The sequence below is a fragment of the Orbicella franksi genome, chromosome 8 (genome assembly GCF_964199315.1).
Source record: "Orbicella franksi chromosome 8, jaOrbFran1.1, whole genome shotgun sequence".
NCBI lineage: Eukaryota > Metazoa > Cnidaria > Anthozoa > Scleractinia > Merulinidae > Orbicella > Orbicella franksi.
The window spans coordinates 14231867-14255661 of record NC_138152.1 but is presented as its reverse complement, the minus strand read 5'-3'; the positions used below and the strand labels follow the sequence as shown (position 1 = coordinate 14255661).

At 38.5% G+C, this 23795-nt stretch overlaps 1 protein-coding gene and 2 long non-coding RNA genes across 5 annotated transcripts in view; 1 reads left to right on the top strand and 2 right to left on the bottom strand.

Moving 5' to 3' along the window:
* The window catches only part of LOC145494874 (uncharacterized), a 246763-nt gene that overhangs the window by 149742 nt on the left and 73226 nt on the right, over positions 1-23795 (bottom strand). The gene's annotated exons all lie outside the window — the stretch shown is intronic.
* LOC145495295 (uncharacterized) lies at positions 179-3032 on the top strand. The gene is made up of 5 exons (XM_081474891.1): positions 179-263; positions 509-556; positions 891-1023; positions 1343-1638; positions 2224-3032. Exons 1-5 carry the CDS (start codon positions 180-182, stop codon positions 2263-2265), a joined length of 603 nt encoding a protein of 200 aa, XP_081331017.1. The 5' UTR covers position 179; the 3' UTR covers positions 2266-3032.
* On the bottom strand, positions 12798-21839 carry LOC145495035 (uncharacterized). 2 transcript variants are annotated; one of them, XR_014050366.1, is made up of 4 exons: positions 21577-21839; positions 21273-21318; positions 20119-20202; positions 12798-19854 (listed from the first exon to the last, which is right to left on the bottom strand). It is a non-coding gene; the product is annotated as an uncharacterized LOC145495035 (long non-coding RNA). The 2 variants fall into 2 exon arrangements; XR_014050365.1 differs by having other exon boundaries at positions 12798-20202.

Here is a 23795-nt window from a genome sequence, read left to right as displayed (position 1 = left end):
TTAATTTCCATTATTCATGCCTGAACTATATGTTATTGTAATTGTTACACATTTCTGATTTTAATGGAACGGGTTTTTGAGCATTAAGTAATTTTGTCGAAAACAAATCACCACCTTAACTACCAGCTGCTTTAGTAACAAAATAGATCAACCCAAAATTCCTAAAAAATTTAATTAAAATGGTAGTTGTGACCTTCTTCTATTACAAATTCCAGGCCATGACCAATTCCCAAAGTGGTTCAGATGCTCTAACAGATGAAGAGGTATGAAAAAAATGATCAGGATTCATAGTTGATCAAAACTTTTCATTTAACCTGTACAATGGAGTAGGAATTTACACTAACATTATTCAAACATGTACCATAATTATTACAACAGTAATTTTGTTGAAAACAAATCACAAGCAAAACTACCAGCAACTTTAATAACAAAATAGATCAACCCAAAATTCCTAAAAAATTTAATTACAATTATGGTAGTTGTGAACTTCTTTCTTTACAAATTTCAGGCCATGAGGAATTCCCAAAGTGGTTCACATGTTCTAACAGATGACGAGGTATGAAAAAACAGTCAAAATTCATGGTTGATCAAAACTTTTCATTCAACCTGTACAATGGAGTAAGGATTCCACTATCATTATTTAAACATGAACCATAAGCTATAAATATTACTAAATGCAATTAAAAATTTATTAAGCTAAACTACACCCCATCCTCTCCATATCAAATACATAAATCCAATCATTAATAATATTTTTTACAGCAGATATAAAAACTGCAGCAGTACAAAAAAAAATTACTATGACATGTATATTATAGTTCAACAAAATGATAAATATGCCTTCAATCAATAAATTTGATTTAACAAAACAAATTCTTTCTTTCAAGCAGGACACCACTGATGGCAGCCTAGATGACACTGAGGCAACCAATGAGGGCACTGCCATGGAATCAGACATCACTGCACATGCAATTGGAATTTTCATAGCGTATTCCCTCATAAACACATACCTATCTCAGTTATGTAAGTGTTTTTACAAAAAGACCAAAACTTCCCTACTTTGATTTAATATTTACACGACATGTGTTATCAGCATTCAATACTGTCCTTTGAACTTACTAGCATAACAAATAGTGGCAAGTGAACATCAGAAACCAGCTAATTAAAATAAATAGCACCAAGTTGAATGCTAGATGGTCATCCATAGTTGCAGGCCATGTTTTTCCACCAACCAGAAATAATATCGGAACTATCCAACTATACTGCAATTTGATTTTTAAGGCAATAATACTCTTTCAACTACAAGAATAATGTGACTATATTTAATTGATTTTTCACAAAGGCACACTTAATGACAAGACCCATGTACTAAATGGCAGTGGGTCCAATGAGGACAAAGATACACCATTTGATATTTCATCCAATGCAACAGATGGCATGAGCAAGGTGTTTGCAGCAATATTATCAACACCAGGACCCATTGTTAGCTTCTCCATCCTGGTTAAAAAGGGCGTGTTCAGGAGAAGCACCGCAAACACCCTCGCAAATAAAGAGCTAATGCTGAAAGCAGTGAATCAACTTTCACAACTTCACTTTGGGCACATAGAAAATTTCTCCATTACTTCCAACAATTCAGAGGTATGTAACCAAGGCTACTATTTTTGACAAAAGAAAAACCAAAAAAGTTAAATATACCATTCCATCACCTTCTAAAAGACCTAACTTAAAAAAATTATGAACCAAAAACTACAAGTTAGTCCAAATGATCCAAAGTAAGCAAGAACAGCTCAAAAAATGGTACATCTTTGTTACAGGTTAAAACAAAATCCAAAATACTCGTATGTACTACAAACTGATATCATATCCGTACTAACTAGGTCCAATCATCAAGTAACTATTTAAATTTAAACAAAAATAATTTCAACACAGCTCAAGCTATGAATAGCGCAAACAACAGTACACAACAAAATTCAGTCATGTTATTCAGAATTCATTTTCTGATTTTCCCTAAACATAATTTTTAGGTCTATTTATACAGGTAGAAATTTAAAAGCCCAAAGCCACTAATACAAAGTGAAAGAACAATAGATTGCCAACATCAAAAACAACAACTACAACAACAACAGTTTAATAGTAAAATTGCACAAATACCAACTAACATACTCAACTACAGTTACTACAAAGAACATATCTTGATACTTCTCTCTTTCTGGTCACAAACAGTGCAAGACATCAGGGAGATTATACGCAAAGGAAAGAAAGTGAAACAAATGGAACGCCTAGAAAACGACAACGCTTAAATGATGAAGCAAATCAATAAAAAATAATTACACCCTTTTCCATATTTTTACCTATAGTAACTGGCACCACAATTAACATAACGAAAACTTCCACAAATTACACATTCATACCAAGTGAAACATACCCCCAAAATTACATTTAGTGATTTGATTATTTCAATATTGAATCAGCTGCAAATTCAAAAATACAATAATCAATTGATTATTGCAAAATTGAACCCAATTGTCTCTCCAAGAGTACGACAGATGGGTTCAATGTTCCAAGATAACATTTAATATTGATTTCTTTGCATGACTAACAAATTCAATATTCAAAGAATCAATTCATTGTTGCAGTCTTGAAATGACTGACAAGTTCAATATTCAAATAAGCATTTTGTTAATGTAATCTTTGGAGGTATGCTTCACTTGGTAGACTGTAACACTATTTGCAAGGTAATCAAACCAAGCAAGGCATATCACATATATAAAAATAATCAACTGATAAAGATTATTACTCTGTATATAACAAAATAACATTTCAAAACCGATATAGGCATCTTCAACACAGTGATGTCATGAAATACCGACATAACAATTATGTGCAGCCCCAATAATTATCTACCCACCACTAGAACAATAATTGGAAACTCTGAGCCTGATTGAAGAAATCACACACACAAAAAAAAAAATCAAACAATTCTTAATGTGTTTTTTGTCCAGATATTCAGATGGGAACATTCGATAAACAAATGGCCATCCTTAAAAAAAGGGTATTTTATGGGACTACACAATAAACAGTTATGCATCCTTAATTATAACAGTTGACATTTACGATTTCTCGTGTATGCCTTATAATATTACGAGTTTATATTTCCTATTTACGATTTAATACATAGCGAGGAGCTTAATTTTGATGAATTATGCTAGGATAGATGAAAAGCTAGACCAGAATACAAAACTTAATCCACTATGTTGTTCCAGTTCCAAATATTACACCATTTATTGCATAGCCAATTTCAAAAAAACAGTAATTAATGAGAAATGGTTCCGTAACAGTTTAAGTTATCTTAAGGTTGCCTAGTTTAAAAGCCATTAAACATGCATATGTCACTAGATGTTAGCCTTACAAATATAATGATGGATGTACAGCAAATATCCAATTACAACATACTCGATACAGTAAGCTACCAATAGTGAACTGATTTATAATTTAATCAAAAAAAATTGAACCTCACCTGTAGACATGCAGCAATGATTTTGAAACACGTGTAATAGGAACTTGCACTGAGCATGTCAGTGCACTCGCATAATCAAATGGATTCCACAACATGTTAAAGGAGCTCAGTCACGCTATTTTCAGTTATTTTGACCACATACAAATTACCTTTAAATGGTATGAAACCGGAAAATAACAGGTTAATAACATAGAAAAGCACCAAAAGATAATTATAACCCATAAAGGAACAAGGATAGCCAAGAATGGAGAACATTAAAACGGATTACAAAGGACCAATTTGAAAACATGAGGCTAATCATTTATATATGCGCAAAAGTGACTGAGCTCCTTAAAACTCTCCTGTTGAAGTTGCAAAATACAGTCGAAACATATCTTACACTAATCCACCAGGTTAAAACAGTTAACAACAACAACAACGACATCAAGCATAGCAACAACGCAAACAATTCGAAACAACGGAGACGATTCGTGTCGTAATGATCTAATCGAGTGGAATCGACAACAACACAGCACACCTTTAATAGCCCAGGTGCGCCATATTTTCTAAGCCTCGTGCGAATCAAATTCAAGGATGACTATTCGTCATTAATAGGGCGATTCGTGTCGATTCAATCGAATCAAGTCGAATCGACAACATTTTCAACCGACCCTCAAAGCCCAGATGCGCTATATTTTCTAAGTCTCGCGCAAATCGACTTCCGGTATGAAGAATCAACAGCAAGGGTGACGATTCGTCACGATTCGATGAAATCGTGTCGAATCGACAACATTTTCAACCCACCCTCAAAGCCCAGATGCGCTATATTTTCTAAGACTCTCGCAAATCGATTTCCGGTATGACGAATCGACAGCAAGGGACACGAGTCGTCACCATTCGATCGAATCGTGTCGAATCGACAACATTTTCAACCCACCCTCAAAGCCCAGATGCGCTATATTTTCTAAGTCTCGCGCAAGTCGACTTCCGGTATAACGAATCGACAGCAAGGTAGACGATTCGTCACGATTCGATCGAATCGTATCGAATCGACAACATTTTCAACCCACCCTCAAAGCCCACATGCGCCATATTTTCTAAGTCTCGCGCAAATCGACCTTCCGGTATGACGAATGGACAGCAAGGGAGACGATTCGTCACGATTCGATCGAATCGCGTTGAATCGACAACATTTTCAACATACCCTCAAAGCCCAGATGCGCTATATTTTCTAAGCCTCGCGCGAATCGACTTCCGGTATGACGAATGGACAGGAAGGGAGACGATTCGTCACGATTCGATCGAATCGTGTCGAATTGACAACATTTTCAACCCACCCTCAAAGCCCAGATGCGCTATATTTTCTAAGCCTCGCGCGAATCGACTTCCGGTATGACGAATCGACAGCAAGGAACACGATTCGTCACGATTCGATCGAATCGCGTTGAATCGACAACATTTTCAACCCACTCTCAAAGCCCAGATGCGCTATATTTTCTAAGTCTCGCGCAAATCGACTTCCGGTATGACGAATCGACAGGAAGGGAGACGATTCGTCACGATTCGATCGAATCGTGTCGAATTGACAACATTTTCAACCCACCCTCAAAGCCCAGATGCGCTATATTTTCTAAGTCTCGCGCAAATCGACTTTCGGTATGACGAATCGACAGCAAGGAACACGATTCGTCACGATTCGATCGAATCGCGTTGAATCGACAACATTTTCAACCCACCCTCAAAGCCCAGATGCGCTATATTTTCTAAGTCTCACGAAAATCGACTTCCGGTATGACGAATCGAAAGCAAGGGAGACGATTCGTCACGATTCGATCGAATCGGGTCGAATTGACAACATTTTCAACCCATCCTCAAAGCCCAGATGCGCTATATTTTTCTAAGTCTCGCGCAAATCGACTTCCGGTATGACGAATCGACAGCAAGGGAGACGATTCGTCACGATTCGATCGAATCGTGTCGAATCGACAACATTTTCAACCCACCCTCAAAGCCCAGATGCGCTATATTTTCTAAGTCTCGCGCAAATCGACTTCCGGTATAACGAATCGACAGCAAGGAACACGATTCGTCACGATTCGATCGAATCGCGTTGAATCGACAACATTTTCAACCCACCCTCAAAGCCCAGATGCGCTATATTTTCTAAGTCTCACGAAAATCGACTTCCGGTATGACGAATCGAAAGCAAGGGAGACGATTCGTCACGATTCGATCGAATCGGGTCGAATTGACAACATTTTCAATCCATCCTCAAAGCCCAGATGCGCTATATTTTTCTAAGTCTCGCGCAAATCGACTTCCGGTATGACGAATCGACAGCAAGGGAGACGATTCGTCACGATTCGATCGAATCGTGTCGAATCGACAACATTTTCAACCCACCCTCAAAGCCCAGATGCGCTATATTTTCTAAGTCTCGCGCAAATCGACTTCCGGTATAACGAATCGACAGCAAGGAACACGATTCGTCACGATTCGATCGAATCGCGTTGAATCGACAACATTTTCAACCCACCCTCAAAGCCCAGATGCGCTATATTTTCTAAGTCTCGCGCAAATCGACTTTCGGTATGACGAATCGACAGCAAGGAACACGATTCGTCACGATTCGATCGAATCGCGTTGAATCGACAACATTTTCAACCCACCCTCAAAGCCCAGATGCGCTATATTTTCTAAGTCTCACGAAAATCGACTTCCGGTATGACGAATCGAAAGCAAGGGAGACGATTCGTCACGATTCGATCGAATCGGGTCGAATTGACAACATTTTCAACCCATCCTCAAAGCCCAGATGCGCTATATTTTTCTAAGTCTCGCGCAAATCGACTTCCGGTATGACGAATCGACAGCAAGGGAGACGATTCGTCACGATTCGATCGAATCGTGTCGAATCGACAACATTTTCAACCCACCCTCAAAGCCCAGATGCGCTATATTTTCTAAGTCTCGCGCAAATCGACTTCCGGTATAACGAATCGACAGCAAGGAACACGATTCGTCACGATTCGATCGAATCGCGTTGAATCGACAACATTTTCAACCCACCCTCAAAGCCCAGATGCGCTATATTTTCTAAGTCTCGCGCAAATCGACTTCCGGTATGACGAATCGACAGAAAGCGAAACGACTCGTGTCGATTCCATCCAAAAGGGTCCTCGAATCGACATCCGGTTGGTCGAATCATCAATTTAAAACACGAATCGACTCTAGTTGGGTGTATTGGACAACCCTCATTTAACCAATCATATCATGATACCAGGAGCTGCTATCATGGAACGGCGGCATCAATAGAATGTCTACAGGCTCCCCTGCTTCGTTCGGACTCACCGGGAGCCTGTTCGCAGGCTACGTTCGAGCAAACTAATTATTTCAAGCACTCTTAGCGAAATTCAAAAGTTATAAAACTACACTCTATGTTTAATACAACAATAAAAAGTGCGAGTATAAACCTTTCCTAACACTCGGAAAGAGCAAGATCAGCTTTGGGAGACTGCTAGTTTTGAGGACCTTCGCTCTCATTCAATAAACAGATATTCGGTAAACTACCTATTGTAAACACTCTTTGCCTTATACGACAAAATTTCGTTCGAGCAAACTAATTATTTCAAGCACCCTTTGCGAAATTCAAAAGTTATAAAACTACACTCTATGTTTAATACAACAATAAAAAGTGCGAGTATAAACCTTTCCTAACACTCGGAAAGAGCAAGATCAGCTTTGGGAGACTGCTAGTTTTGAGGACCTTCGCTCTCATTCAATAAACAGATATTCGGTAAACTACCAATTGTAAACACTCTTTGCCTTATACGACAAAATTTCGTTCGAGCAAACTAGTTATTTCAAGCACCCTTTGCGAAATTCAAAAGTTATAAAACTACACTCTATGTTTAATACAACAATAAAACGTACGAGTATAAACCTTTCCTAACACTCGGAAAGAGCAAGATCAGCTTTGGGAGACTGCTAGTTTTGAGGACCTCAGCTCTCATTCAATAAACAGATATTCGGTAAACTACCAATTGTAAACACTCTTTGCCTTATACGACAACATTTCGTTCGAGCGAACTAATTATTTCAAGCACCCTTTGCGAAATTCAAAAGTTATAAAACTACACTCTATATGAATACGTTCGAGTATATATGTTTCCTGACACTCGGAAAGACTGAGATCAGATTGGGCAGACTGCTAGTTTTGAGGACCTTGGCTCAATACGTGTCAGAAGTTTTTAAAAGGCCTTCTTACAGCTCCCCTCGTCTGTCATCAGTAGCCGGACCTTTATCTGCTTCGTTAGTTAATGGGAAGATGGCAGTCATCAACTTGCGCGCAAACTCAACTTCACTCTCCGAGTAGATTTTTCGCCCCAAGAGATTTGATTTGGAAGTCGAACTTGTCTTCTTCGAGATCTGTAACGTGATGATGACGCGGTCTTCGGGATCTGCAGCGAAGGTATAGGTTTTCGGTTCTGCTAATTCGTGCGCATCGATAGACTTTCCATCATATTCCCCAATGACATCGTCACCAGCCTGAGTCCCATCTGCTTCTAAAACTTTTCCGTGCAGAATTACTTTATTGTTCACTGTGCTTCCCGACTCCATGAAGTCCTCCACTTCCTTGAAGTTTATTTCGATAGATTGTTGATAGCTTGTACCAGCTTTTAAAGCATGTGAATCCGAGTCTTTGCGATCCCATTGCCATACTTTTTGGTCCTGATTGGTAGGTCTGCCTCCAATGTCTGTTGAGAACGAACCGTAAGGCTCGTAATAATTCTCCAACCAGCCATCATCGTCACATGAAAACTGAAAACTGCCACTTAGCACGTAGTCTATTAAAACTGGGGGCTGTTCTCCATCTTCTATTACGGGACGAAGTTGTAACTCGATTGTAACTACACCAGTGTAGTCTTGTTGAAATGTCAACGTTGTTAACTCGCTCAGCTCACTTGCTTGGTAGGTGTGTCCATCGTAGTCTCCAATTACGTCATCGCCGATGTTATCGTCCTCTTCCACGAGCCCATGTAAAGTTATCTTATTGTTGCTATCATCCATAAAGCCCTTGCTTTCTTGAAATCTGATCTTAAAAGGTTGACGATAATGTGAGTAAAGATTAAGCGAGATGTCATTAGCACCTGCCTGCCATACTTTGAAGTTTTGATTAATGTTTCTCTTGCCAATGCTGATACGGAAGGATCCGTAAGGTTCATATGCAGCTCCAGCGTCCTCGTCGCATACAAAGTCAAACACGCCTGCAAGCTGGTATTCAACCAAACCACTTTCTTGATCTTTAATTACATCTCCTTCCTTGTTTAACAAAATGCCAATGTTGGAACTGCAATCAAAGCAACATTGACTTAGCCTGTGCTCGTCGCCTGTACTCCAATCAACAACGTCAAAACCCAACGCATTTCCCTTGGCTAAGCAGTCATCGAAGGCAAGTGCGCTTTCGCCATCCGTTTCCCATAGGTTCGAGAAGATTACGTACCTATGTTCCTTCTTATTGTTGTAGTACGCGCTAATTGGATATTTTACGTTACTGCTAATTGAAAAGTCTATTCTTGAGCTTTGAGCTCTGCTATAGTCAAATAGCGGGAATGCTGGTCCTTGAATTACAGGCAGTTCGAGATCTTTTAACTTCTCAGGACATGCTATCCCCAGGGAGTTCATTAAGTCACATACCTTCATAGTTTCTGCCTGTGGTAACAGATATAATTGACCATACAACTCATTGCCTCCTAAGCCTGGATCGGTAATACGCCACGCATCATCCACTCTTTTGTAATCCTCTGGCCTGCTGGGTTCCTTGATCTCTTCGAGAGTCAAGCCAACCAAGAAAATGCCACATATATCTTCGATCAATTTAATAAAGTCCGTGATAGTAACGTTTGGTAACTTTTGCGAAAACTCGGCGAGTTCGTCAATAACTTTACCCATATCCGTCGCGCCCCATGGACCATACAACTTGTGATAACCGTTGCGGCTGATAAAGAGCTTGACAAATTGTAAAATATCAAAGGATCTTTGTTTTTCAAATGATGATGCGGAACCTCGACGGACGCGGTACGATTTAGGACCACTACAAACAATGTCATCTGAGAGAACATCGTCTTCCGTGATCTCACACGTTATTGTGACCTCCTTCACTGAAGGACCCTTGTACTCAACGGAAAAGTATTGTAGCGAAGCAAACTCGAAGTGTTCGAAATTTCCTTTGCTGTCAAAAACTGTGTACGTTTCGCCATTCGGTAACTGAATATTGATACTTCCCTTAAATTCCGATCCTTGAAAAAATGCATGTGCCTTTCGAAACAGTTCACCGATAGTCATAGCGGTTGGGTCGGGATAAATAGACAGTTGAAATGAATCCCAGTTTACAAACAGGAGAGCGCCGCTGAGTCTATATTGACCATCCTTAGGTTTACCAGCTTGCTCGATTGGCTTCTCTCCGGCATATGATGAAATCCATAGCAAGCTACAAAGAGCAAGCGTAAGGCGGAATCCGTTGTGATTCATGACTGATCTGCTATTGCGCCGTATCTTGCATGTACCAAGCGTACGTCGCTTTATGCCCGTATTTCAATAATGTTTGCATTCTTTTCACTAAGATGCTAGACTCAATTGTTTGGGTCAGACAGTGATTGACATGAATCAAAGCGGTTGACAAAAGAAGGGCCCCGTTGAGTCGATATTAATGACCGTCGCGTGGGCGAAGTTTACCTCTTTGCTCGACTTTGATATAAAATGATAAAATCCATAAAAAGAAACTACCTCAAAAGGCAGTGGGCAAATTTTTGTTTATTTTGCGAAAAAATGTCACTAGTTCCCTGAGACAAGTGCGCCCGGTGATTTTTAGACCTACCAAATTTTGTCAAGGCTTACCAACCCTTACCAAAACTGCACATGTGCAACGGAGGTGTAGCACACATGTGAATTTCATGGGAGAGCAGATGTTTTACACACGCGTGAAACACGTGCCACACATGTGTAACAGATGTGTAACACGTGTAGCACATGTGAAACACACTATAAAATTTGCCCACCAAATCATGGTGTAAAACGTGTCTCACATGTGTAATTTCATTGTCAGACATGTGTACTCTCATGTGATACACCTGCTGTTATTTGACAAAATGACAAGGTCGGCAATGAAATGATGATTTATTTGTAGATCAAGTTAAGTGACAACCTTTTACAGTAAATATGTTAATTTCAACTTATCATCCTTGTAGATTTACTACAAATAATATTACCTCGAAATGATTGGTTTTACAAACGACTGCATAAAGCCCATTTGAAATTAAGATTTATTCAATAAATTACTCAACTGAGATTAACCCAATGTAGATCTCTATATAAATATATTACGATTTCTGTAATATTGCAAAACAATTTGCTAATTAGCTAATATGATTTAGATTGGTTTACAGATCTGTATACATTAAAATAACCAATTCTATATTTCTTTTTAAACTACACTATAATTATAGAATCTTGATATCTGCATAGAATCCCATATACAGGTGTTTCATTAAGGCCGCCAGGCGCTGGGCAAATTCACCAGCTGTGAACACGACTTTGCCCAGCTTTTTTCAACATTTGAACCAACTTTCGTTACCCCATGAGGGTAAGCCCTTGCTAAAACTCTGCCTGGGTGTTAACACCTGATGTACCGGCTCAAAACCTTATAATAACTACTTAATAACCGAGAGTGAGGTCGTTACGGGAAAATCTCAAACTGAGGCCTTGCCGTATTGACCGAGCGATAGCGAGGTCAATACGGTAGGCCGAGGTTTGAGATTTTCCCGTAACGCCCGAACGGTCGAGGTTATTAAGTTGTTTATTATATGGCTCATCAATAAAGAGAAAAATCATTCGAGCGGAAGTCGTCAATTTACATCCGGCGATGCGCGCGTTTACCGATTCATTCATCGTCTCAAACCTAGGGCAAAACTACACAGTCAGTGAATTTCAGCACTGTATTACGTATTCCGTTAAAAACACTCATTTCTTTACGGAAAAGTCACTGTCACAGCCTCAAAAACGTATTTTAGTATCGTGGTATCACAAGTTGATGGGGAAGTTTTTCCGACTTTTGGGGCGAAACGTCAACGCATATAGAAAAGACAGCAAGTGCTTCAAAATTGTCCAAACCAACCGTCTTTCGGTGAAAGAAAATACTAATGCTTCAGAATGCACTGCTCAAAATAAGCTTAACTCGATCTTTGCATTCGCTTTCGACAACATATCTTCGCCTTCTTCATTCTGGGATTTATGGATGAACATTTCAAGCCGTGTGAACGTCTGCAGTTATCAGAAACACTGCTACCGACAGAAACCGCCCGACTGTTTACATCTGATGATCCTTGAAGCTGATTTACACTTGCTTGTGTCAAAGCGAGGGAATCTATTTGACGAGAACTTTGACGGAGTTCAATACTTCGGTAATTGCTGTGACTAAGATGATAACTTATAAGTTTCTTTGTGGTGTTCTGCTCAGGATGCATGGCAGATCTGCCGATGGTGTTTTTTACTTAGCGATTTTAGCTTTACTTAAGACTAGGCAAACTTTGATTGTTTTTCACTAGTGCCCGCCAAGGTTACCGACTGGTAAGTCATCTATATAAATTTTATTAAAGAAATATCTCTAAACTTTTAGCTACTGATATTCTCGTACTGATTTTAATCGGTTTTCATCGCTTCAATGCGCTTGAATTTTCAGAACCAGGCTCTTCCTAATTTGCATAATCCGTAATCGGCCCGTGGGCATTACGGGAGAATAATGCCCTACAATTCAGTGACAATTAACCAATCAGAGCGCGCGTTATATCGGCCACAAGCCAAAGTCATATAATAATTAATGAATAATGAATCTCCTGCAAATACTGTATCTTAAACTCTTACATACAACCAACGTGCAAAGAAGTAAGAGTGTCTGCTAGCAAAATGACTTATGGGCTAGTGCATCCTGGCTACTTCAATTTCTTTGCACCCTGATATACCGTAACTGGAATTGGTTCATTTGACTGTTAAAATATGGAAAAAGCCAGATCTTGAAGAAATAATGTTCTGATTACCAATTGGACAAGTGCTTAAGTACTGGTGTAAATGGGTGAAAATTCCATGCCAGCGTATCAAAACACTGCATCATTCTAGCAATTTTCTGTATTAATTTTGGGATTTCCACAAAACTCAAACTGCATTTGTTTCCTCTAAGACAGATGAGGCTATCAGGATTATTGTACATTTCAATTTCATGCTCTGAACCTCAACAGTCATGCTCAACTAAATCAAAATTTGAAAATTAATTTTACATGTTGACATCATGCAGTCATGATGGAAATGGCCCATGAAAACAGAAATCTACAGCTAGAACAGATTAAAAAATTCCCAATCAAAAACTAATATACAGTAATATTATTACAGGTGTATAAGTATTTCATGAGACTTCTATGGCAATTGAATGGCAGTGAAATGCGGTTATTATCTTAATTGTATTCCAAAAAGTGAAGAACAGGAAAACCTGTTGGTCTACAGTCAGTGGAGAGGAGCTGTTCTTCACAATTTCTGATCACTTGCTAGCAGCTTTGAAACCCCACAGCGTGCTTTGTTGCACATTTTGTAAAATTTAAATTGTTCAGGTGATGAGGCACACAACAAGAAGTGAGATTTTCTGCATTGTTTGTTTTAAATATTATTACCTATGATGGCAGTTGTTATGGCTGGATCTAACTTTCTGTACCCGCGAGGGCCCCCACCACCACGACTCGCACCAAATTTCACACAAGAATTGTTGGTTTTCCATCAAAGCATGCATTTTTCTGTTCCTGATAGAGGTACACAGAAGACCCAGGAACTAAGGAACCATCTGTAAATTTTAGCACATAAAATCATGTTAAGCTATATAAGAATTCAAAAATGGTATGGATAGTAGCTAAAGTTATCAAAGGGAGCATACCTGGGTGGTTCTGATTCAAACTGATTAATTACCTTTCTTCACGTACATAACGTACTCAAACAAAAAATGATTATTACTTGTCAGACAAAATGGCTGCCTTAAACTTGAAGAACCTCTACACATATAAAATAACTATCAACTTTCTTACATATATATTCCTCAAGGAGAAGGTTGATCCCTAAACGCCTACAACAACACCCTGTATTTTATATAACACACTGAGCTTTGATTGGTTGACGAAAATTTTAAGCTTATTAAAATACACACACCTCTGATTTCTTAGCCGTTTCAGGTGATACAACCCCTGCTGTCGATCGATTCACGTGTTGTGTTCACGTCACAATAACCGGTGTAAACAATCCGTTCCCAGATTTCCGCTCTATATGCTGTGGGATTTGGTTTTGACTTCATACACTATAAACAGTCTGCCTGTTTGCTGTTCAACAAATAAACTCCTAAAGACATGGCTAGGAAAAGCCAAGTTTTTTGCCTACGTTTTAACTCGAAAACAAAGCAAAAACCAGCGACAAAAATACAGAACCACGTTTTTCTATTACATTGAAGACCACATGCAAAAATTCAGCTAATTTGGAGCAAGAAAAAAGAAAAGCAACCAAAATCGTCACTTATCCCCTTTTATGACCAGCTTCTTCATGTCAGTTTTCCCTGACTCAAAATAAAATTACCTGAGTTTTCCCTAGAATAATTAAATTTTTCCCTGACCATTTCCTGACCTGTGGTAACCCTGTTGATAATTCTCTAAATTGATCTCCCATAGGAAAAACCTAAAGTTGTGATTTCTGGAAACCTACTGCCAAGGACTGCATTATACTGGCAGAGTTCAGTCAGTCTATACATTTACACATTGGCATGTAAAAAATCTAATGCTATGCATGTCCTTCCAAAAACCTATGTTACACAACAATTATTATTCATCATTATTTTCACAAAGTGCACTTGTATATATACACACCAGATTCCTTATCCTGCAGCTGTTGTTGTTGTTGTTGGTCTTTTTTTTTGCCTCTTTCAGTTTTCTTTTCAGCACCATTATTTTTTCCTGCAATTCCACTATACTTTGCTTGAGGGAAGGACACTTGGGACATGTCTGACGAACTGCTGTCAATGTGTCAGACGGTACCTCCCCTACACCATCACTTTCATTACTGGATGATAAACTTTCTAATGCAGAATCAAAATCATGTCGTGGCTTCTTTGGAGATGATGGTAACTGTGAATATATCCAGTCATCTTGACCAAAAAAGCTTGGTCAATAAAGGATTTGTTATATGGCTTTCCATCGGGTAGTCCTGAGCGGGCAAGATAGCTCCATCTTGCCCGCTTGGGTAGCCAATCACAGTGCAGGATTTGATTCATCTTGCCCGCTCATGGAGCTGGCCATATAATAAAAAAGGGTATTACGTCAGCCATGGAATGCGCTGACGTTCCAGCTTTCCTTTTCGTGACGTGACAAATAAGATGGTGTTTACTTTGCAAGTTTATTTCGTCAGAAGCAACGGTCATTAATTTATTTGCAATTTTGCGAGTATTTCTTCTGGGTTTCGGCGAGTGAAGCGAATTCTTTGGCTGTTTCATCGAAGCGAGTTAAGATATTTGAAGAAAAATTAAACATTTACCGAGGTAAATAAGAGCTTGCCAGAACTTGCAACGTTTAAGTCAGTGCTAGGGAAAAAACCACAACCTTTCTAAGATTATCAAGGACTGCTTTGGAATGTGCACTGCGTTGTGACTGTAGTATTAACAAAACAGTTAAATTTTAAAAGCGCGGTTATAAGATCTTAAAGATCTTCTTGATTTAATAATGTAGTTTCCTAAGGTAGAAAATGCTGTCTAATGATTAATTGAAGAACATAAAATAAACAATTATTTCATAAACAATAATGGTGATGACTGAGGAAGATTAAAATAGACTATGAACAACACTATGAACTGAAAATTGCACAATCTGTGACATAGCACCTTTGAAATAAGAAATTTGCAAACAGTTTTGCCCTACAAGTAAGTTTGATAGCCGGTCAAAAATAATTAATGCCCAGTGTTCCAAGGTCCCAGTTATATGGTCTCGGGTAGCCGAGACAACCCTATGCCCAAGGCAACCTTAGTGAATGTATATGTGAAATCGTAGTCCCCATAGGCCGAGTCAAAGTTGACTCTGCGTAACCCATATTGAATAATCAAATGTGCAAATATCTCTCTTACTTTGAGGTTCCCTCAGTCATTCGATCAGTGGGTTTTGCTGAGTTAATTTTCACTGCTTTGATGAAATCTAGGCACTGCGTGACTCTCGCCACACAGAGAGCTGTCCCAGTAAGGGGAGCCAAAGCGTTTATATGAAGAAAAGTTGTCCCACTTGCCAGGGTTACCCTACCTGTCAAGGCGAGACAACTTGCCCACCCGAATTGTCTCGCCCCCTGAACGGGTTCAGTGGGAGGCGCAGTGGCCTCATGGTTAGTGCGCTCGTCTACGGATCGAGCGGTCCGGGTTCGAGCCCTGGCCGGGGACGTTGTGTTGTGTTCTTGGGCAAGACACTTTACTCTCACAGTGCCTCTTTCCACCCAGGTGTATAAATGGGTTCCAGCGAACTTAATGCTGGGGGTAACCCTGCGATGGACTAGCATCCCATCCAGGGGGGAGTAGAAATACTCTTAGCCGCTTCATGCTACAGAAACCGGGATAAGCTCCGGCCTGATGGGCCGCTTGGCTCGCATGCAGACTTTACCTTTACCTTACCTGAAACGGGTTCACCATCCTAGTGTAAATGGTGTTAGTTTTGAAACGCCGATCATTTATCAATTTCCTTTGCAACTTCCCACTGATTTATTATCAGTTATTATTCACGCCAAGTACGTGATTTCAAAATCAAAGCTTTCATAAAATCGTGATTTTCACACGTATGTAATAGTTCTAGAAATTTTGCAGCTAGGAAGTTGTCTTTATTGTGTGCGCCATGTTTCTCACAATGCCCTAGTTTTTTCACGTAGCAAGGCAATATAAGACGACGCGCAACTTCTTTTAGTCAGAGATTGTTAGTGAAGTTACACCGCTACCGTTGTACGATCAGAGGATCCAAGTTACCGCTATTTCAAGTGTATTTCGCTGTCTCTCTGCTACCTTTTGGTGCGAGTCGTCAACCAAAGTACGTAAGTTCTTATTGTTGTAGTTATTTGCTAAGTCACGAATCGTTAGTCTTTTCTTTGTCACGAAAAGATTTCATTTAGTTTATCTAAGTTTTGTTGAAAACAACTCCACTATTGCTAAGGCTTATTGTCATATGATTACCATATGATTACCACATTGTGATTCTTTCACACTATATTTAACTATTTGTGTGATAGCCGTTGATATCTTCGATTGTTACGACAAGAGTTGTCGTCGTCTCAGTTTTATTAGTTTCATGTATCAATTGTCACGTCTGTTTGTTTCACGCTGTGATCTTGTTAGTTTTATTATGATTGTTCTATCCTGTTAGATTTGTATTTTATGCCTTATCTAAGTAGGACGTATTTTTAACTATCGCTTTTCAGTTCGAACCTACTACTACATCTACTTGTACGACTACTACTCCTATTCATATCTGCTACCACTAGCGATCTACTGGTTTTCGCTATTTCTTCAGTCGCTACCTATTGTGAAATAGATCTATGGACTTGATCTGTCATTAAATCAGTTTGAATCTACGAAGTTGAGTTTGAATATCTCACACCGCGCTACCCCTGTAGTAGTTTAGGATTTGAGTAAATGCAACCTCTAGAATCTTTACAATTACAAATGGTTGCTTGAATTTTACAAAGAAATGAGCTAAAAGGTACCTCGGCTAGGGTAACTCGGGGGTAGGGTTGTCTTAGGTACCCGAGACCATATAAATGGGGCCCAATTCAGCACTGGGAATGAACCCACCCCCTGCTATTTACGTCCACTGTTGACTAATGACATGTTAACACGAACATTAGATACTTATTGATGATCATTATTTATGTCAAACATTTCTTCATACCACAGTTAGCCAACTGTATGTGCTTAATCGGAAATCTCTTCCCCTATTGCAAGTTTTTCTATTAAAAAAAAAACCCTCCGAAAATCAGAATTTGATCTGCATTACAGTCAATAACTAATTACTAGCTCACATGTTGCATTTCGTAGAATTGAAAAAGGGGCTAACGACAGCTTGCTTTCTACAGCACCATAACTTGGAAATTAAAATACTGAGAAATCAATTACAAATTAATTTTGTCTTGCTTTTGGGCAATATTGAAAAATAAAATGTAAGGTAATTTTGAGCATGCCATGAATGCATGTCATTGGATTATGATGCATGTTCATGTACACTGCATTATTTTAATACTGCAGCTTCACTTGTTATGTTGTACATGTAAAGCTATTTAATTAGCAATTTATCACTGTGTACATGTAAAAAAGTGCAATTTACCCTTGGCTAAGAGTTAGTGCATATTCCTTTGAGAACTTTCAAGATTGCCACAGTCTGTTGATTTGATTTATTGTTTAACAAGGACACTACTCTGGGTAATTCACCTGCAGAGGAACTCATGATCAGAACACAAAATAATGACTGTTAAGGGTTTTCAGCATCATGATAATGTATATATACTGGAAGGTTTGAAAAGAATCATGCAGCAAGTGGACAAGTGGATAAATCTTAAACACAACTCTCCCCCTTATAGAGATTGAATTTGGAGCCATCAGAAATTTTACCCTCTCTAGTCCATCAACTTTTTTCCCGCTACATTCCATGAAAAAAGGCCTTTATCAGGAGTTTCAACAATAGATGCTGCCACTATACCAGCGAGACAACACTAGTACTGTATTGACAACAAAAGTCCAAAAAGTTTAATCAACTTTCATTTGCCACAAAGTTCAGACTCGCCGCTTCAGTGTTCCTTATCAACACTACTTTCTTTGCATGACATTATTTTAGTAATTAATTTGTCTATACCTTGCACAGTGCCAAGGAACCTCAAACTACATTCAAATAATCTGTTGATAATCTGCGAAAGGGTTGTATTTCGCCTCACTTGTTTACACAAGAATGCACAAAATCAAAGTTCTGTAGCTTTCTTTCAGAAAAAAATTTAAGGCTACAAATAAAACTAGCTTAGTGGCTTGTGGTCAGTCAGTCAGTCAGGAAATGTTACAATTAAAAACTTGACTGTGACAAGTCTTCTGAGTAATAATTATCTTTATTTTTTTAATTCTTTGCAATTGAAGAGATACCGTGTTGAAATAAATTCTGTCTGTTTGTCTGTTTGTCAATCTGCCTGTCTGTCTGCTAATTACACAAATATTATTGCAGTTACCATTTTTAGCCATGTTGTTGTGCAGTTGCAGTGAGGGTGAAATCTATTGCTGCAGGACAACTCCATTAATTGCTCACCCTCTTGAAACTCGCTTTGACAAACCACACAGCATAACTTAAGAGCTAGCGGTAATTTAACCAGAAAATATCAGTGAAAACGTCAAATAAAAACTTCCTTCTAGAACCATACTTTTAAAGTACGCAAATTTACCATCAAACGACACAGAAAAAGGTTGCGAGTTTCACTGACCGTTAGAAGTGACCACAAAAATATTGCTAACGCAAACATACAGATCAATCAAAGTGGATCAGACAAACTCTACGCTTTTCAACGATCATTTTTTGTGCCAGGTATATCAGAAAACCCCATGCTCCTATCTGATTTACTGTATTTATAAATACATGCTGTTGATCATATGATTGTACCATACACGTCATGTAGCAGAGATGTCAACCTAAAAAAATCTTAATCTGGGGAATCACTAATTTTACCCTCTCAACCCCTAAAACAAGTTCTTAAAAGTAAAAGTCTGCCAATTCAACCACAAAAATGTGTTAAACATCCAAAAGCATGCCAACATCAGTCAAAATAACGTGAAAGTTTACTTCAAGTGCTTTCCGATTTCTAGGAGATTTGGTGACCTGTATATGAGACTGGGAGATTTAGTCTGTAACCGTGAGACTCCCAGATTATCCAGGAGAGTTGGCTTAGATGATGTACATAATGTACATGAAGGTAAGAAGTGAAAGCTATTCATCATTGACCTCAAAGTGAACAGTAAAAACTAAACACTGCACAGTAAAATCTGACAACAACTGGGATAGCGATCTCTGCAACCTATACAACATTTCTGCACATATTTTATCCAAATTGGGTTTGCTTCAACATGATAATTCTGATGTGTTGCCAGTAGAACAGAATAAAAGTTCACTGTGAACAAATTAATTTCTGTCAGCTCATATCTGCATTCTTTTCTCTTCACCATCCTCATTATTGAAAAGAGAAGTAAACATTCCATCTACAAGACCATCAGTGGTGCGACATCAATCAGTCTATGATTGCAAAGAACAGGTTAATAATTATACCAGACAACCTTCAAGTCAGTAATATTTACACTAACCTGAATTCACGCTATTTAGGCTAACCATAGTTTTTCTGTAGCATTTAGTTATTTTGCCATTTCATGTTTTAAAAGCGTGTGATAGTATACATGTACTTATAAGCAGAAGTACATGTACAGTACAGGTATGTGAACGTACAGTTAACTGTTTGTGCAGGCACAGACTCCACTCTGCAGAGTACAAATTACTACCTACCAATACTCTCCAGTCTACAAAGTTTTTCCTGTCCTTGACATCTTCTGAACAAGGCCTTGGAATCATTTGGTAAAATATTTAATGCTATACCAGAAAAAACAACAACAACAGATAATCATCAACTGAATATTAAACTGATAATGAGATAATAATTTAGTTGCTGCTTTAGTTGTCAAGATCTGACATATAAGCTCATATGTTTGGTACGCAGCGGGCAAAAAATAATACTAACTGAACCAAACAAACTTTGAGATGTATTTTTCATTTGAGGTGGTTGGCAGCAGTTTCCAGCACTTTTCCAGCAGCTACTGTTTGTACATGTATTAACTTTGATGGTTAAATGCACCACCACTGTTTATCAAGTAATGATACAACATTGGTATCACATAAATGCCTAGCCATTGGTGAACCAATATTAATAATAGTTATCTTTCAGGCCTGGAAGGTTACCATTAGATAGCAATTGTACAACCTGTTAAAAAAAACACCCTTAATGCTTTATGTACAGAAAGTTCAACATTATATTAAATCAAAAACAAGCTTGATGGCCCCCATTTTCTTTTTAATTATTATTATCAAAAATTGTGACAAGTATTTAAAGATGTAACTTTTTACAAAGTTCAAAACAAATTCTACAAAGGAACTTCAAAGCCAAACCTTAAAAAGTTTGAAAATTTCAGGTGGCTCTGAACTCCCATCCTCTGTTTACAAATTCGAGGATCTGGTTTGATAGTTTTTCCCTTGTTTTATTTTTAAAGTAGAATATGAATCAAACTACGAAACCAATGTACTTTAAAAAATGAAAGCAACAACAAGAAAGACACTTGGAACTAATAGAATACTAGGAATATGAGGTAAGACATTTGGAATCCCAATTTCTCTAACCTCCAAAGAAAAAGGCATTAGTTCAATTCAAGAAATTGGGAGCAGGGACCAAGTTAAGAGTTAGTTTTAGCAGTGAAACTAACACAAGAGAGACAACTTTTATTTGGTTCAAGTTGACAAGAGTTTCAAGAAATCAAGATTGTACAAGATTGTACATTTTCAGTTTTTTGGAGAGACAAAGTCCATGGGCAACTTTAACATTAATATTAACTACAAAAATAAATATAAGTTAGTACATATAGTTTATTGATTTAGTTTATTATTCTTACATTCTGCTGCATCCTTTACATGTACAGCCTAGACTTCACACTTTTCCTAAGAGATAAATGAAAACAACAAGCATATGATCTTAATTATACATTCAACTAGAAATAGAAAAAAATTGCCTGAAGAAAAACTTATTAATAAGACAATTTGTGTAATTCTTGCATGAAAGTGAGCTGTGTGTATACACTGTAAACTTAAATTATATACAAGTCCTGTACTATCAGTGATATTAAAGTGCCCCTAAAATCAAATTTTCCGTCTTTTATGTTTGAACGCTTTCTGAAAGTACATGCTGTTTTCACTTACCTCCCAAAATTTGGGTTTGATACAAGCAAGGGAAGTCACATTTTTCGAACGGGAAAGGTAGCGATATTTACCGCCGCCATTACCGAACAGTGTTCCAGTGAGCCAGGAGAAGACGCGGTTACAATTTAGAGGAAGTGACGTCAGACTCTCAACTCACCGAAGGCACATGGCTAATTTCCCATACAAAACCTCTATATCCGAGCGTGTTATTGTAAAATAATTTTATAAAACCGTGCTTCCAGAGTGGTGAAACGGACAATGCCTGGTAGTCGTTGTGTAGTTCAAGGCTGCAGCAACTACTCAGATCACAGTATCGGCGTTTCGTTGCATACAAGCCCTGCAAATAAGAGCGACGGCGACAAATGGGTAAGGTTTGTTCGAACGCATCGAGCAAATTTTAATCCGGCGGGACGCTTCATGGTCTGCTCCGAACACTTCGACGAAACCTGCTTTGGCAGAACAATTCATTTCGAGGGATCAAGAAGATATCTTCTGCCGCATTCTGTGCCAACCATTTGGAAGAAGGTTGTCGAACAACCTCTTTCACAGCGGAGTCGTCGTAAGGTAAACCATGTGTGTTTTGTTTGTTACCCTACCTCCTAGTAAACAGGCCCTATGAAATGCACCCTTTCGAGGAAAAAAATTGGAGTATGCAGCAGTTCTAGAGTCGGACGTTCTGGGTCACTATTTCTCCTATACACTCTTATTAAGTTTATTTGCCCTTTCCGGCGAACAAGACATATAGGTACCGGAAAACGTACGGGGCATCTTAGATGTCTTCAGTATCCGGTATCTACAAACTCTAAAAATTATGCGACATTTCAGATCTCACATTCCTATCCATGATGGCATGTTTCTTTCACACATAACTAGCTATAACTTGAATACTTTTGTTTCTATAGATCATCAAGGAATTGGTTTCCGAGCCTGCTACTGCGCCTCCAGTCCCAGCAACAAGGAGCAGCACCTGCACAAATGTTTTGCCTGTAAGGACACAATAAAGGTCCCCATTTGGCTATCTTTTGCACTGCCTTTTTCCAGTAACAGTGATTGTTTGATAAAAATATAATATCTGTATTTCTTGCCAGGAGGAATTTGACCAATGTCCACGTGTTTTGATGTCGCCTGTAGCATCCGGATCCGGAGACGCTTCCGTAAGTTATCTTACTAACACATAAAGCTTTACAATTGCTAGCACAACTCTTATTTATTTCATTTCTCGCAGAACGATCCTTGTCCAGCCCCTGGTTCTCCGGCCCTCACTTGTGGATCAGACACATACATGGACATTCTGTCAAGTACTCCCATCAGTTATGAGGTATTAATTTGTAGAGATCTCTGTTCAATAACTAGGAATAATAAGATAGGGTGGTTAGTTCAGCCAAGTGATACATGCAAGGCAAAGAACTTCCTAGAACTTAAAATGCATAGAAAGTAAAAATTGACTGGTTTCTACTACAAACAACAACAAATTAGTCCAGCGATGTCCAGCCGGCAGCCTTAATCAGCTTTGATATAGCTACCATGCATGACTATTTCTCTTGGTTTAGAAAGGTTAAGCTCAATTACCTTGGTAATTTTTTCTCTATTTTTGTTTTATAGTTCTACTATGTATGACTATTATTATATGCCAACATAATTAAAAAACATGAATGACTGTTTTGCATTTTCAGACAGGCCAGAGTCAGAGTGATGTTCAGCTGCCTGTAGTATCCCCGCATTACCTCTCACAGTTCACTGGACTGCACTTCATCTGAGGTGCTCGCAGAACAATCCACTACACAAAGCCGGGTATCTCCCAAGAAGGGCAAAAAACCCCACAGAAAGAAAGAATCATGTGTCAACTGCCTTGTTTTGCTGAGTGAAAAGAAAAAACTTCAAAGGAAAGTAAAAATTGGACAGTCTCGACTAAAATCAGTTAATCAGAAAATGGAAGAAAACCAAAGAAACTGGGCCAAAACATTTCAAGAAATGAGCCAAAGGCCACAGTTAGTATCTTCAGGTGAGCCTTATATTATCACAGAACACCACAAGGCCAAACAATACATTGTAAACACAACAACAGACTACATGCAGATATAAACTAAACACAATATGCTTCAAGCCTTTAACTGGTTATGGTGCAGTTATCCATTTTATGAGTTAATGTGTTCAAGTTTTGACTAGTAACATTTATTTACTTATTTATTTTTATTATGGAATACTATGTGGCTCACAGC